Below are 12,580 nucleotides of genomic sequence, written 5' to 3'. Positions count from 1 at the left end.
TGGTAAATTTGCCTTAAGATTTTCTGAAAAATGAAGTTGGGTCTGCTTTTACTTTTCTGTCTTAGATGTGAGATCAGTAACTGAAGCTATAGTTTACTGATGTAACTGGGAATTGAAAGCTGGATTCTTCAGTATCAAACCCTCAGTCCACATAGATTGTGTTACTTTTGAAGGGTCTTCACTCCCCAAAATGAACTCAAATAAAGCACAAACGTCATACACACATCTGGAAAAGGACTCCTCAGGGATCTGCTTTATTCGGTCACACACATGCCTGCAGTTAAACAAATCAGATACCCATCCTTTCAGCACTCTTAGGAAGGGCTTGGCTCTGATTCTTCAGAGGTCCTTGAGAATTTGTAGTAGACAATGACACCCATTGACAGAGCAGAAGGCAACGACAGTTTGGTAAGAAATACATTCTCCCTTTTCCTAACCGGGTTCCTTTCTATGGTTCTTTCACTGAACTAAGCTGGTTCCCATGAACTGAGACTTGCCTCAACATCACTGCTCTTTACCACAACTGGGAAAATCTGGACAAGGGATTTCTTTATGAGATATTCCTGTGAAATGACTGGAGTAGATCAGTGGTTCCCAGCCTCCCTTATCATTAGAAAACACAAGTAAGGGTTGGTGATGGCAATAGAGAGAAATAACATCTGGTGGCCTCAGAATTTGCAATAAAATTAGCTTTTCTTTATTGTCTTCATATTTAATAAAGAAATTTCAAGAAAACCATATCTTTCGGTCTTAGTCAATGCTTCCCTCTGTGTTTTAAAATATCAGTTTGCAAACCTTATGGGTTCTGAGGATAAAACCATTTTCAAACTCAGAGATCTTTATACTGTTTAGTGGGATTTAAAAAAAAATTCTATGAAAATCCCATATCTCTTCCATTGGCCTTTAAACTCTTCTGATTTTAATACTGACAAGCTGTATCTTTATCGACCTTCTGGAACTGCCACACATTTCAAATCTTCCCTAAAACACAACTTCACATTTATAGCCCTGTGCTTAAATGAAGTAATATGTAAGGCCATGAGCCACCCACTTCTATCCAGGAAACATTTCTGAACTTGCTCTGTAAATTTGAGCACCAGTTTTATCTTGCTAATTAATTTGATTATGTATTAAACTGATTTACACTTTCACCTTATAACAATAAATGTATTTTACTGTATAAAAATGCATTCAATATAAAAGGTTAAATATGTTTAAAATGAGTTAGAAAATAAGGGCAAAGAGAAAGTTAAGGGTGAGGTTAGTAGAATGTTTAGGATGCACGCTCTAAAGTTACAAATGCTTGCCAAGTTTGACTTGAGGCTTGCTTCACTCCCTGTGAGTCATATCACTTCCAGGTAGGCTGCCAGTGATCAGCTTAACTCTTCACTTCTGAGAACATTTCTGCTTTCCTTGTGCTATATGACCATGTCTGTTCAAAGGCACCAAGATTCTGTGTCTTCTTCTTCTTCTATTTTTTTTTTGAAAGTCAGATTGGAGCAGGGAACAGCTCCCATATTAACTTATTCATTTATCCATTCATTAAATTCACAAATATTGAGTGACTTTTATGTGCAGGTTACTGTGAGAAGGGAGACAGTTTTGCATAGAAGTTAAATATAAAGGCTTTGGATTCAGAAAGACTTGCATTCAAATACTGGCCCACTACTTTTTAGTTGGGTGATCTGGTTCCTCTGGGTGCTAGATTTTGGAGACATAAATTAAGGGCAATACCTCATTTACATGTTTGCTGAATTGAGATGATGTAATGCACCCCCAGGAGAATGGGACACCTGGTTAGTGCTCAATCAATGATGTCTATTCATGCTAGGTATTCTGCAAGAATCAGAAAAAAGTAAGAATAGCCTTTGCTCTACCTTCACTCTGCTGGATGTAAGCATCAAATTCACCAATAAGCTATTTATAAGGAGGCCTATGAGTTGAGAGAGTAGGGAGAGGTCTCCCCTGATGGGGCCAGATCTGTGATCAAGTGGATCTGAATAGAGCTGGACACTGATCCAGATTCTCCAAAGAAGTGGCAGAATCTGGGATGAGCAGAGAGCCTAGAGAGGGGCCTGGGTAGGAGCAGAAGAGTGTGGGCCAAGCCTTCCAGATAGGGACGCGGCGGCTAACGAGAAAACTCATTGAACTGATGACATGACATGTTCGTTCATGGAAGTAATGGTTAGAATTCCAGGTAGAGCTAAGACAATGAGGAAATGCTGACAATTTTATAGAAAGGGGACCTTGGTGATGAAACGAACTTCACTGAAAACTAAAACTCTAAGAACCTTAAACTATATTAAACTATCTAGAATAATTAGCATTCAGCAAAGCTCATTTCCGTTTTCTTTGTACCACCAAAGTCAATCTGGATTATAGGACGTGCACACTGGCTAGAGGACCTAGGAAAGTCCCAGGGTCGCTCATCTTTGAAGAGAGGCTTCGCCAGCTTCCCTTAGGGCGCTGACACCTCGAAAACCTATAAACCATTTTCCTCTTGAAAATGGGGATGAATGTCAGACGCCTGCTCTTGCTGCTGTACCTCCACTTGCCTCACGGATGTCTGTTTAGACGCCCAGATGTCTGCAAGAAATTCTCTGCACGCTGAATCCTTATAATTTTTTTTTAAAAGTCTTTCTTCTTCATTTTTAAAAAAGGAGTGGCCTAGGTGTTGATTGGACTGAAATTCCACAGAACTAAAAACAAAATCAGCTTCTTTCCCCACCCCTAAAACCAGAAACCTTCCATATGTGTCTCTCTGGGAAGCCACTTCACTGCTTCCTGATTTTAAGCTCAACAGTTAACAGTTTTAAAGAGATCAGACTTTGGAATTCAAACATGTGAACTCTAACTACAAAATATAATAAAGCAGCTTGAGGCAAGGTACGCAATTTGAATTTTGTTGTTGTTTTAATTTAGGGTCTTCCGATCCCTTTGACTTTTGAACTTGTTTCTGGCTGTGCTGTTCTTTGGTGGATTTCAAGATGAGGCCAGGCACTTTTTGGTGCTGAGCTCACTCATTTTTGGGAGATGCCCTGTATTCTCTGCTTGTAGCATCTTTCCTCTGAGGGGCTCAGGATATTATTTAAGCCTCAAAACAGCCCAATACAGAAGGGCACATAGTCTTTCTGCATTACCAATTTGAGATGGTTAAAGACAAAGATATATTGCATACTTTTCTCTAAGCACAGGAAATAGCCTTTTGTGATTCACGCTTCATGTAGACAGAGAACCTGTGATTACAGTGTGTGTTTCAGCCCTTTCTAAATTCCCCGCCTGGGGATAAGGCGGAACTGCTCAAAGCGGTGGCCAGCACCAAGCACAGAGGACCCAAGAAACATCCTCCTCACTTTGGCTGCCTTGTGGCAGCTCTTATTTTCTGAATTTCTACTTTAGTGTGTCCCCAATCTTGTTACTACTGACATTCCTGTGTTATCAACAATCTCCATAAAGTAATCCTCTGTACCTGGGGGTGTTTATCTTCTTTAGAAGCCTTTCATTAGAACACTTCAGGAAACCTAACTTTCCTCTACCTCCCTGACTGCCTTGCCTTTTCAGATATTTTTAGTCCAATTACTTGAAGGAGAATTAATAAAATGGCTGCACTTGGGCTAACAGATTGCTTATTCTTATGCTTGCCCTTAAAACAGTCAACTGAGCTGACTGACCGGTTGCTATACACAGTTCCAGGCCCACTGTTAAAACTAAAGCTATTGATCTTACTTTATTTTCTACTTTATTCCAGTAATTGAAAGTAATAATCAAGCTTGGTCTCTGAGTCCTTCTCCAAGAAGGCCACAGGGCAGTAACTTTACAAAATAGCCTGAATTACCAAGAAGACCGCACCTTGAGTGCTTAGGAGATAAAGAGATCTAACCACTGGCCTCTATAGAATTGGTCGCCTGGAGGCATCATGTTGCCATTCTAAGTCTTTTGATAAGAAAATGATTCTGTTGATTGTTTTCAATGCTTTATTGTTTGAGCTATGGCTATATAACCACCCCACCCTACCCCCAAGGTGGGCTCACAGTTTTGAAGGCACTAGCCTGCTGTGAGTCCCCTTTGCCCAGCAAAGCAATAAAATTGCCTCTTTCCTTCTAAGCTCCAAGACCTTGTCTCTGGGTTATTTAGCTCATCAGGACAGGGGCCGAACTTTCGGCAACATACTGACCCCTATTTCTACCTTCAGTGCTCCTCAGAAGTCCCGCCCCCAAATCTAGAACTCTTCTCAGGTTATGATTTCTCCCTCCCATCATAATAAAAATTCCTGAACTCATACTTCTTTTTAGAAAAATTTTGCGGGCTAAATTCAAGACTAGTCAAGATAACATTCAACATATACTTTCTGCAAGTGCATATGGTCATTTTGATTTATAGCAATCTAAAACATTATTCCATTAGATTTTTAATCTGCATCTTGACTATCTCTTCTTTGTTGTGATCTGTCTTGGCTTATAACTTTGTTGAGAGAGCAGGATGTGTCAAGCATATGTTTAGACTGCTTTGCAGAGTACTCTGAGCATTTGTTGTTTATTCATCTCATATGCATTTTTTGAGCACTTACTGTGTGCCAGGCACTGGACCAGGTTCTAGCCTCAAAGGAATGGACAGCATATATTCACCACCTTGGAAGTCACGTAAAGCAGAGGAGTGGTTTCAGTAGAAGACGGGAGACTATACAAAGATGATAAAAAGTCAGAAGACAAAAGTAGGTCGATTAGGCAACAGCCCTGTTGGAAAACGTGGGTGGCCAGGGAAAGTTTCTCCAGGGCCTTTCAACTTGATGAAAGACTGCATTAAATTGAATGTCAAGCAGATTTGACCTAGGAAATAATGCCCAGTGAACAATATGCAGGCCATGATTGATTTCTACTTCCTGCACTGACTAATAACCCTTTGAAAAGTGTTATTGTAGTTGCCCTTGATTAGGGCAATTCATTTCCATTTTCTGAATTTGGGGTCCAAAACTACGTGGTTGCTTTCTTGCTTTTTCCTTGGTGTGGTTCATCATATATCGGAGCAACACTATGGAACGACTCTTTTCTGAATTTCTTCAGCTATGTAAGGAGCAGGAGGACTCAGATAAGTTTCTTTTCTTTCTCTCTCTTTTTGCCCCCTAAACATGCACACACATACAAACATCCACCTTCAGATATTTTACTGGCACTTCAAGGGGGAAACTTGAGCGTCGGTTTAAGGCTGTGTAACTGAGACCACAGCGCTGTGGCTTTGACTGCACTTCCCAGTGCTGAGTAGACTGCTGGGATTCCACGAATAAATAATAAAAATAATAATGATTTTTAAAGCATTTGGAAATGCTGAGTTGAAAGGTGTGGTGTAAGTGCAATGTTTTATTGTGAAAGTGATATCTCTCGCATTATCTGTTCCTAATGGAAGTCGGCAGTAATGGAGAGCGAGGCACTTACGCCTCTGGACCAGGGGTCCCTGAAGGCGGGTGCAGCTCGGGGCCGGCACTGCGGTAACACTTACTGTATTCGGCAACTGCTTCCTTCCAGTCTAGCAAGAAGGTATGAGAGGAGTCACGCTGCTGCTGCCGCTTCCCCTAAACCTCAGAAAGTCATCCTGATTTCTCACTGATGGGGGAAGTGACTGAGAAATCATACTGGAAAAATACCGCAGATTTTAAATTATTAACTTTAGTTTAAGTTTTGGTCGCAAATAAACACACATCTGGCAAGGGCATGTCAGCAGCACGGCTATGCATACCCCCTTGGAGTATGTCATGCGCTCAATTACCCCCTCCCCCACCCATCAATTCATGTGTGGAACCCTAAACCCCAGTGCCCACGAGGTGACTACATTTGGAGATCGGGTTTTCGGCAATGAAGCTAAAACGAGACCGTTAGGGTGGGCCCTCATCTAATGTGACTGGTGTCTTTATAAGAGGCAGAAATTGGGACAGAGAGACACCAGGGAGACGTACACACAGAGCAAAGACCACATAAGGACACGGTGAGAAGGCAACCATCCGCAATCCAAGGGGAGAGGGCTCAGAAGAAGGCAACGTGCTGACGCCTCGCCCTCAGACTTCCAGCAGCCAAAATTGCGAGAAAATACATTTCTGCTGTGAAAGCCACCTAGTTGGGTATTCTGTTAAGGCAGTCCCAGCAAACTAAGGTAGTCTGGGATTGTTGGGGTTTAGGATTCACACCGAACCACCCAGTATGCAATAGCAAGAGATGAATATTTTTCATACAGCATAGTCTGAGTGCTTTCCCAACTAATCCATAACTTTAATTATAAAATGAACATAACCTGTATTAAATTATGAATATGCTAACATATTGAATGGGGACAAGAAAAATAAACACCAGATTCAGGCTATAGAGGCACTCAAAGGTAGAGTAGAAAAGTCTGGCTTCCTTGACCACATTGTCATAATATGCATATATAACAGTTTATTGAATCCAGGCTGTGTAGACAACCAGAAGAACTCTGGCTCCATACTGTCACGATGCATGCCCACAACAAAGGCTCTGGGAGAACAGCCCCTTTCATTCGATCTCTCTAAGTATTACCAACATGAGAGCCGAAAGCCTTACCTCTGTCTGAAGTCTATCTGTTGACCCACGCAGAAGTTATTAACTGGGCTCCCCGGGCTCTGCTGCTGAAACTATTAATGTATTCAAATCTCATCCTAGCTACTGCGAAAAACAGTGTATCAGATCAATGCATTAGTATCTTCTCAGACAAAGGAATCTGGAATTCTTTAAAAAGTTTCTTTCTTGTTCCTTGGACTCCTGCTGAAACATAGGTGGTGCATGGCCTGAGAAGGTGAAGTGGTCCGCAGGTGCCCGAGTGCCGGGTGGACTGCCTGTTTGTTGTATTTGAAATGCAGCACTCCTTCATGAGAACTATGTGCCACGTCCTGTTCTTAGCATCCAATGGCAGAACTTTTTTTTTTTAACTTTCTTAGACTGTTTACCTGATGGAAATGAGATGGACTATATCTAAACGCCCTTTAATTGCAGATAATGTGACTTTTAATCTATCAGTGTTCTCATTTTTATGGGCTGTGTCTTCTGGACACAAAGACAGCCTCAGAGGAGTTGAAGAAGCAAAACTTTACTGAGAACCAGCAAGCCAAGTGGAAAACTTGAGAAGTTAAGCCAGTGATGAGAGGGCGTGACCCTCGAGATGCATCCCTTTAGATTGCTGCTTGCATTTCTGGACCCCCAGTTAAAAGGTAGATGTAATGCCAGCCTCTCCACCATACAGCTTGGCCTTTTTACTATTGGCTGCTCTTAAGTCCTTTTATCAATGACAACAAACAAAGTAGGTGGTCTCCTACCTCTTTCTAGCTGTAGAAAAAAAAGTGACATAATTTTTCACAGCCTGAAATAATTGTGGAAGTACAGATACTGGTTAGGATCACTATGAATTATTAGTGGAAAAGTGGGTCTCAGAAGTACGTTACATGTGAAATATTTTTCGTCACTTGAACATGTGCCGTCCAGAGCTGGCCCTGTTCTAGCCGTCACAGGGAACAAACATTTCACATTCACAGATGCTCCCAATTTGGTGCGGTTTGGAGTGTAATTTAGATCAAACGTCTCCATGTAAATGAGTCAGGGTTTCTTAATTAGGTGCCTCCAAAGCAAAACCTTGGACCACATCAGTAGGTGTGGGTGTGGTGCCCACAATACTGGAATCTTTCCTATAGACCAGGCTCCTAGTATCATTCAAATAGAGCTTTCTTTTTTTCCTGGTTGTTTTTCTCAGGCAGTAATAAATCTGCAGATGGCATAGACAGAAAGACGCTACTTCAGAAGAGCTGTCTAAAAACACTGCCTCTTTGGCAAATGCCTTAAAGTAGGTCATTCTGCTGTGATTTAGCTTTTTTCTTTAGATTTGATTGCCAGCTTTTTGTTCCCATTACAAGTAGGGTGCATTCCAGTCCACAGACTTGTTCTTAATTTTTCCAACTGGTATTTGTTTACTAGGATTTGCAGATCTTCCTACGAAAATGGCCAATATCCTGTCACAGCGCTAATCATGCACTTGACCACAAAGCGAAATGGATCCCGGTGATAATCTGGCGATGCTGAAATATTAAATGCCTCAAACACCCAGTCTCCCCACAGCAAAACTGCGTTGATTTATATGGGTAGGTTTGTTGAAATAATTGTCCCATCTTTTATACATGTGAAAAGAAGAGGTGACAGGATGTAAATGGAAAACTTTTACAAGCCATATAGCTGTTTGTATAGATATTCAGGTTATCTGCTTTTATACTTGTCATTGTTTGTGTTTTTTATAGGGGGAAAAAATCATTGGGTCCCATTTCGCTATCAAGGCTTCGGGATTTACATGCAGAACCCCCTGCAGCATTAATGAGTTACCTGCATAAATCCCCTGGCAATCGATGGGCATATAGACCTTGTTTTGTTATATTAATTATTCCTCACAGAACCTTGACACTGACGTTAAATGAGGCCTTAAAAAATCTTGATGAAGGTCTTAAGGTATCTTTTACTGTTCAAATATTAGCATTGTAAAAACTATGTCTAAGGCATTATTCATTTTGTGGTACCACAGGGAAGGAAGGTTTGAAATAAGATGGGGCGAAGGGTCCAGGGGTGAACTTTCTGGTCTTAACTCTTTATTGCTTGGAGGCCAGTTTTCTTTGGACTGAGTTACAATCCTCAAACTGTGATCACGATTAAAATAAATATTACGATCATAATGAATAAAAGAAGTGAGTACGCTGTTTTCTCCAGATTGGTGTTGAATATGGTGTCTTCTCCACAGGCCAAGTTTTGTCTTGGCAAATTGTTGGTGTTTTCAGGTGAATTCCAAAATGTCAGTTAAAAAGACACTAAAAGAGGGCTCTAGAGAGGAGACGGAAATTATTGTCTAGGTATGTTGCAAGATGGCTTGGTAAGTATGTACTTAAGAAACAGACTGGGAAAATTGTTGTAAGTGCCATTTTCCATCATTCCCAGGAAATTGTCTTTACTTAGAAGGCCTGGGGAGTACATAGTTCTGATTAAGCAAATGCTCTGGTAAAAAACACATTATATTATCATACGTGGATCAGCAGTAATCAAACAATGCAACTAATATTAAAATTACAATGGACACCACATTATCACCCTTTGATAATTCGCAGGGAACTTTTGAATCCTGCAGCTTTCATTAGGAACTTGAGTTATCTCTGTGTTAGAGGGTGGTTACTAGATAAGTGGGTGGTTATCAGAGATTTCCAACTGGTGAAATGACAGCTAACTGACATTTGTTTGGACCCCCTTTGAATGGAAGTTATTTACTGATTTTTACTAGTCGATGCTACTCTTCAGGTTTTTTTTTTTTTTTTTTTTTTTTTTTTTTTACAATGTTGATGATTCCGAATTATCTGTTTATTTTCTACACTGTTTCTCACTGCCCGGTGGTGATTCTTACTGTGCTTGTCCCCAGAGTGGTGTTTAACTCCCTCTTCTCTCTTCGGATTCTGAATGCTCGCGGTGAGTGCATCTGCTCTCATGGTTTTGCAATAGTTACTCTAAAGGAGCTGATTCCCAAATCTCCATTTGCTCCTTTAATAGCTTAACTTCACTTAACACACTTGCTAAAATGATTTGTTAAGAATCTCCTGTTGCTCTACCCTGTGCTGGTTACGTGGCGCACTGAAGGAAGAGATGATTCCTGCCCTCAAGGAATTAAAGTTAACAACTACCCATATGGAAGGATTAATTACAATTTTTCAACAGGCCGAGTAGGGCTGTCTGTGGTTGCATTCGGAGCTTGGGGGACAGGAGGCTTCATCTTTTTGGTGTTTTACACCAAATGGGGTTTTTATTTATATGTAACTCTGAATTAAGCCCTGAGGTGTTAGTACCATCATCTCCTTTAATACAGAAGAGGGAACTGAGGAAGCTGTATTAGTCTGCCGCAACCGGGTTCAGGAGTCAGTGACCAGAATGCAAACTCTGAATCCAATGCTCTGTCCGTGGTCACTTGGATTCAGTGCAGTATCAGGTGTCTGGGCTGGACCCTCTGCCTGAATTCCCAATTGTGTCAAACTCTAACAACAGTACAATCTTGGATTTCACTTTATCTCCTTAGATTTGGCACACGCGCGCGCGCACACACACACACACACACACACACACACACACAGACTGCAAGGTAGATAAGGTCAAGCATCTGGGAAACTTACACCCAAGCAGGGGGCTGGAAGCCACTACTTTATGTTTTTTTAACCTATCAGAGAGGCAAATGCATGAAGAATTTTCCACCCACAAATAATTCTTTCTAATTAGATTGGTAACTGGATAAGTTAAATAGTTTTCCAGCTGGTTTTCCTGTTCTCCTAGAACATATTCTCAATATAGTGATTCTTTTAAAACTGAAATCAGTTCATGTCATTCCTGCTCGAACTGTACAGCTGGCTCCCCTGTTCCTTTAACTCATAGCAAAGACCAAGTCTTCATAGTGACCATGAAGGCCCTGGGTGATCTGACCTCGTCAACCCTGTGACTCCTCTCCTGCCCTCTCCCCACCCTCCTCCTGCTCAAACCACACTGGCCTCCTTGCTTTGCTGTGGTTCGAAGACATCAAGACTTGAGGTGTCCTCACAGCTCACCTTTGCAGTGAGGGCTTCCCTTCCCGGTGACTGTAAACTACTGGCCTCAGCACCCCTGCAGCACCCGTGACCCTCCTTACTCCACCCCCTTTGTTCTAGTGCCTTAGCAGCCCTCAGATTCTCACTGGCTGTGGCATTTACTTGTTTGTTATGTTCATTTGATCACGTATGCATTATGTGTATTATGTAAACTCCCTGAGGGCAAAGGTGATTTCTGTCAAGTTTACTGATGTAGCACAAGTTCCTAGGACAAAGCCTGTGCTCCAAGTCCATCGATAACCCAGTTTCTATCAGTGACATCTCCACCCTCTTTGTCTACAAATTGGACCCCCTGGCATTGTCTTGAACTCTTTCTTGTCATTCATCCATCATTTCAAACTCGTCAGCAAATATCCCTGACTGACTTTAGGAGAGAAATTCCTCTCTTCCCACTGAGCTCCTCGGCCAAGACAGGAACAACTGTGCTCTAGCCTAACTCCAGCCTCCTTCTTTAGCTCCTCCGTCCCCGAATCCATTTTACAGAAGACCCTTTGATAAACTGAGAGACTTAAAGGCAAAACTTACATTCTTTAGCTGCTCAATAACCTGCCTTGGTTCCCTGTAGCCTGACACTTCAGATTCCAACTTTCCTGCGGGGCTTCACCCATACCCTGGTCCCTCCCTGCACATGGGTGCCCCTCCTCCTTTTCTCCCTGTCAGAGTTAGCGCAGGTGCTCCCCAGGTGCTCCCTGTCACATCCTGGCTTCCCTTGGCTTTTCTCAGTGGACCCGCAGAACACCCTGGTACATCTCAAATCCTACCTGTGCTTCAAATCCTACCTTAAGGTCCACCTTTCATTGCAGACTTGTTAATGACTTCAGTCTACCTCTTCCTACACATACTGTTTAACTGTTCAAATGAGGTACTTTACTGTGCTGCCTTCAGACAGCTGAACATTTCAAATGATACATGTTGAATGATATCCTAAATTTATGTATCTTTGGCAAGCAATAGCATTTCTGTAGCTATACTGATGAGCTACATATTAGGATAAATGTAAATTTAAACTCCAGCCTTATCTAGTTTAAAGCGTGTTTACAACATGACTAAATGTAGGAAGCCATACTACTTTCACCAGGGATTAACTGGGTGTTGCTTTTTAAGCATGTGCATGGGTGTGTGTTTCCAGGCATCTAGAGTGAATTCTATCATTAAGAAGTCACAAAATACGTAGATATTAGTATAAAAAGCACTTAGGAAATAACTAGATAAAGAATATAATCATTAATCCAACCAACAATTAAGTCTTTAATGGTACGTGCAGGCTTCAGCATGAAAGCGTCCACAGCACTCAGCAATAAACTACGTTTGCATAACACAAGCTTAAATACAAAGCCCTTTCTTTGACGTTTCTCAGCAACTCTGACTTTATTTTACAAGGCTCTGAAGGAAGATATCACTGTCCTCACTGTCCATTGGTCAGGTTTGAGGGTCTGCATTCTGCCATCTGGTCTTCTCTTGACTCATCTTGAAAGACAGGCAGTTGTGGTTCTTGGGAGCTCATCCCAGCCACTGCTGGCTGGTGTGTCTCTGCACCAACCGGTGAGGGGAAAACGCCAGCACTGTAGACAGTAGGCATCTCATTCCTCAAACACGTTCAGGGACCAAATTCTGTGCCTCTTCCCGCCCTCTAACAGTAAAAGCCATTTTAAGGGTGGGTTTTAGGAGTGGACTGGATTCTTTACTATTTTGGACTCTCCGTGTTTCTGTTCCTAGGACAAATGAAAGTGATCCTGATTATTCTGGGTGTTAAATCTCATCCTAAAGTCCTCTTTCTCTTTGTCCAGCTTCTGCCCGCTTCCCTGCGAGAACTGACTTCTAAAATTTTGGTTCCCAGACAGTAGCACCTGGGAGCCTGCTCGCCATGCAGAATCTCAGGCCCCATTCCAGACCTCGTGAATCAGAATCTACGTTTTCAGCAAGATCCCTAGG

General features: G+C 41.8%; 1 protein-coding gene across 3 annotated transcripts in view; it reads right to left on the bottom strand.

The window, feature by feature from the left end:
* ARHGAP15 (Rho GTPase activating protein 15) overlaps positions 1 to 12,580 on the bottom strand; it is a 574,294-nt gene that overhangs the window by 32,053 nt on the left and 529,661 nt on the right. The window contains exon 14 of one of the 3 annotated variants that reach the window (XM_032479387.1): positions 11,908 to 12,360. The exons of the other annotated variants lie outside the window; for them this stretch is intronic. Coding sequence (XP_032335278.1) covers positions 12,333 to 12,360 — 28 coding nt within the window. The 3' untranslated portion in view covers positions 11,908 to 12,332. Of the gene's footprint in view, positions 1 to 11,907; positions 12,361 to 12,580 lie in introns of those variants that run through there. 3 annotated transcript variants of the gene reach the window in all.

The sequence above is a fragment of the Camelus ferus genome, chromosome 5, assembly GCF_009834535.1.
Source record: "Camelus ferus isolate YT-003-E chromosome 5, BCGSAC_Cfer_1.0, whole genome shotgun sequence".
Classification (NCBI taxonomy): Eukaryota; Metazoa; Chordata; class Mammalia; order Artiodactyla; family Camelidae; genus Camelus; species Camelus ferus.
The sequence above is the reverse complement of the archived record's forward strand: the minus strand, read 5'-3'. Positions and strand labels throughout refer to the sequence as shown.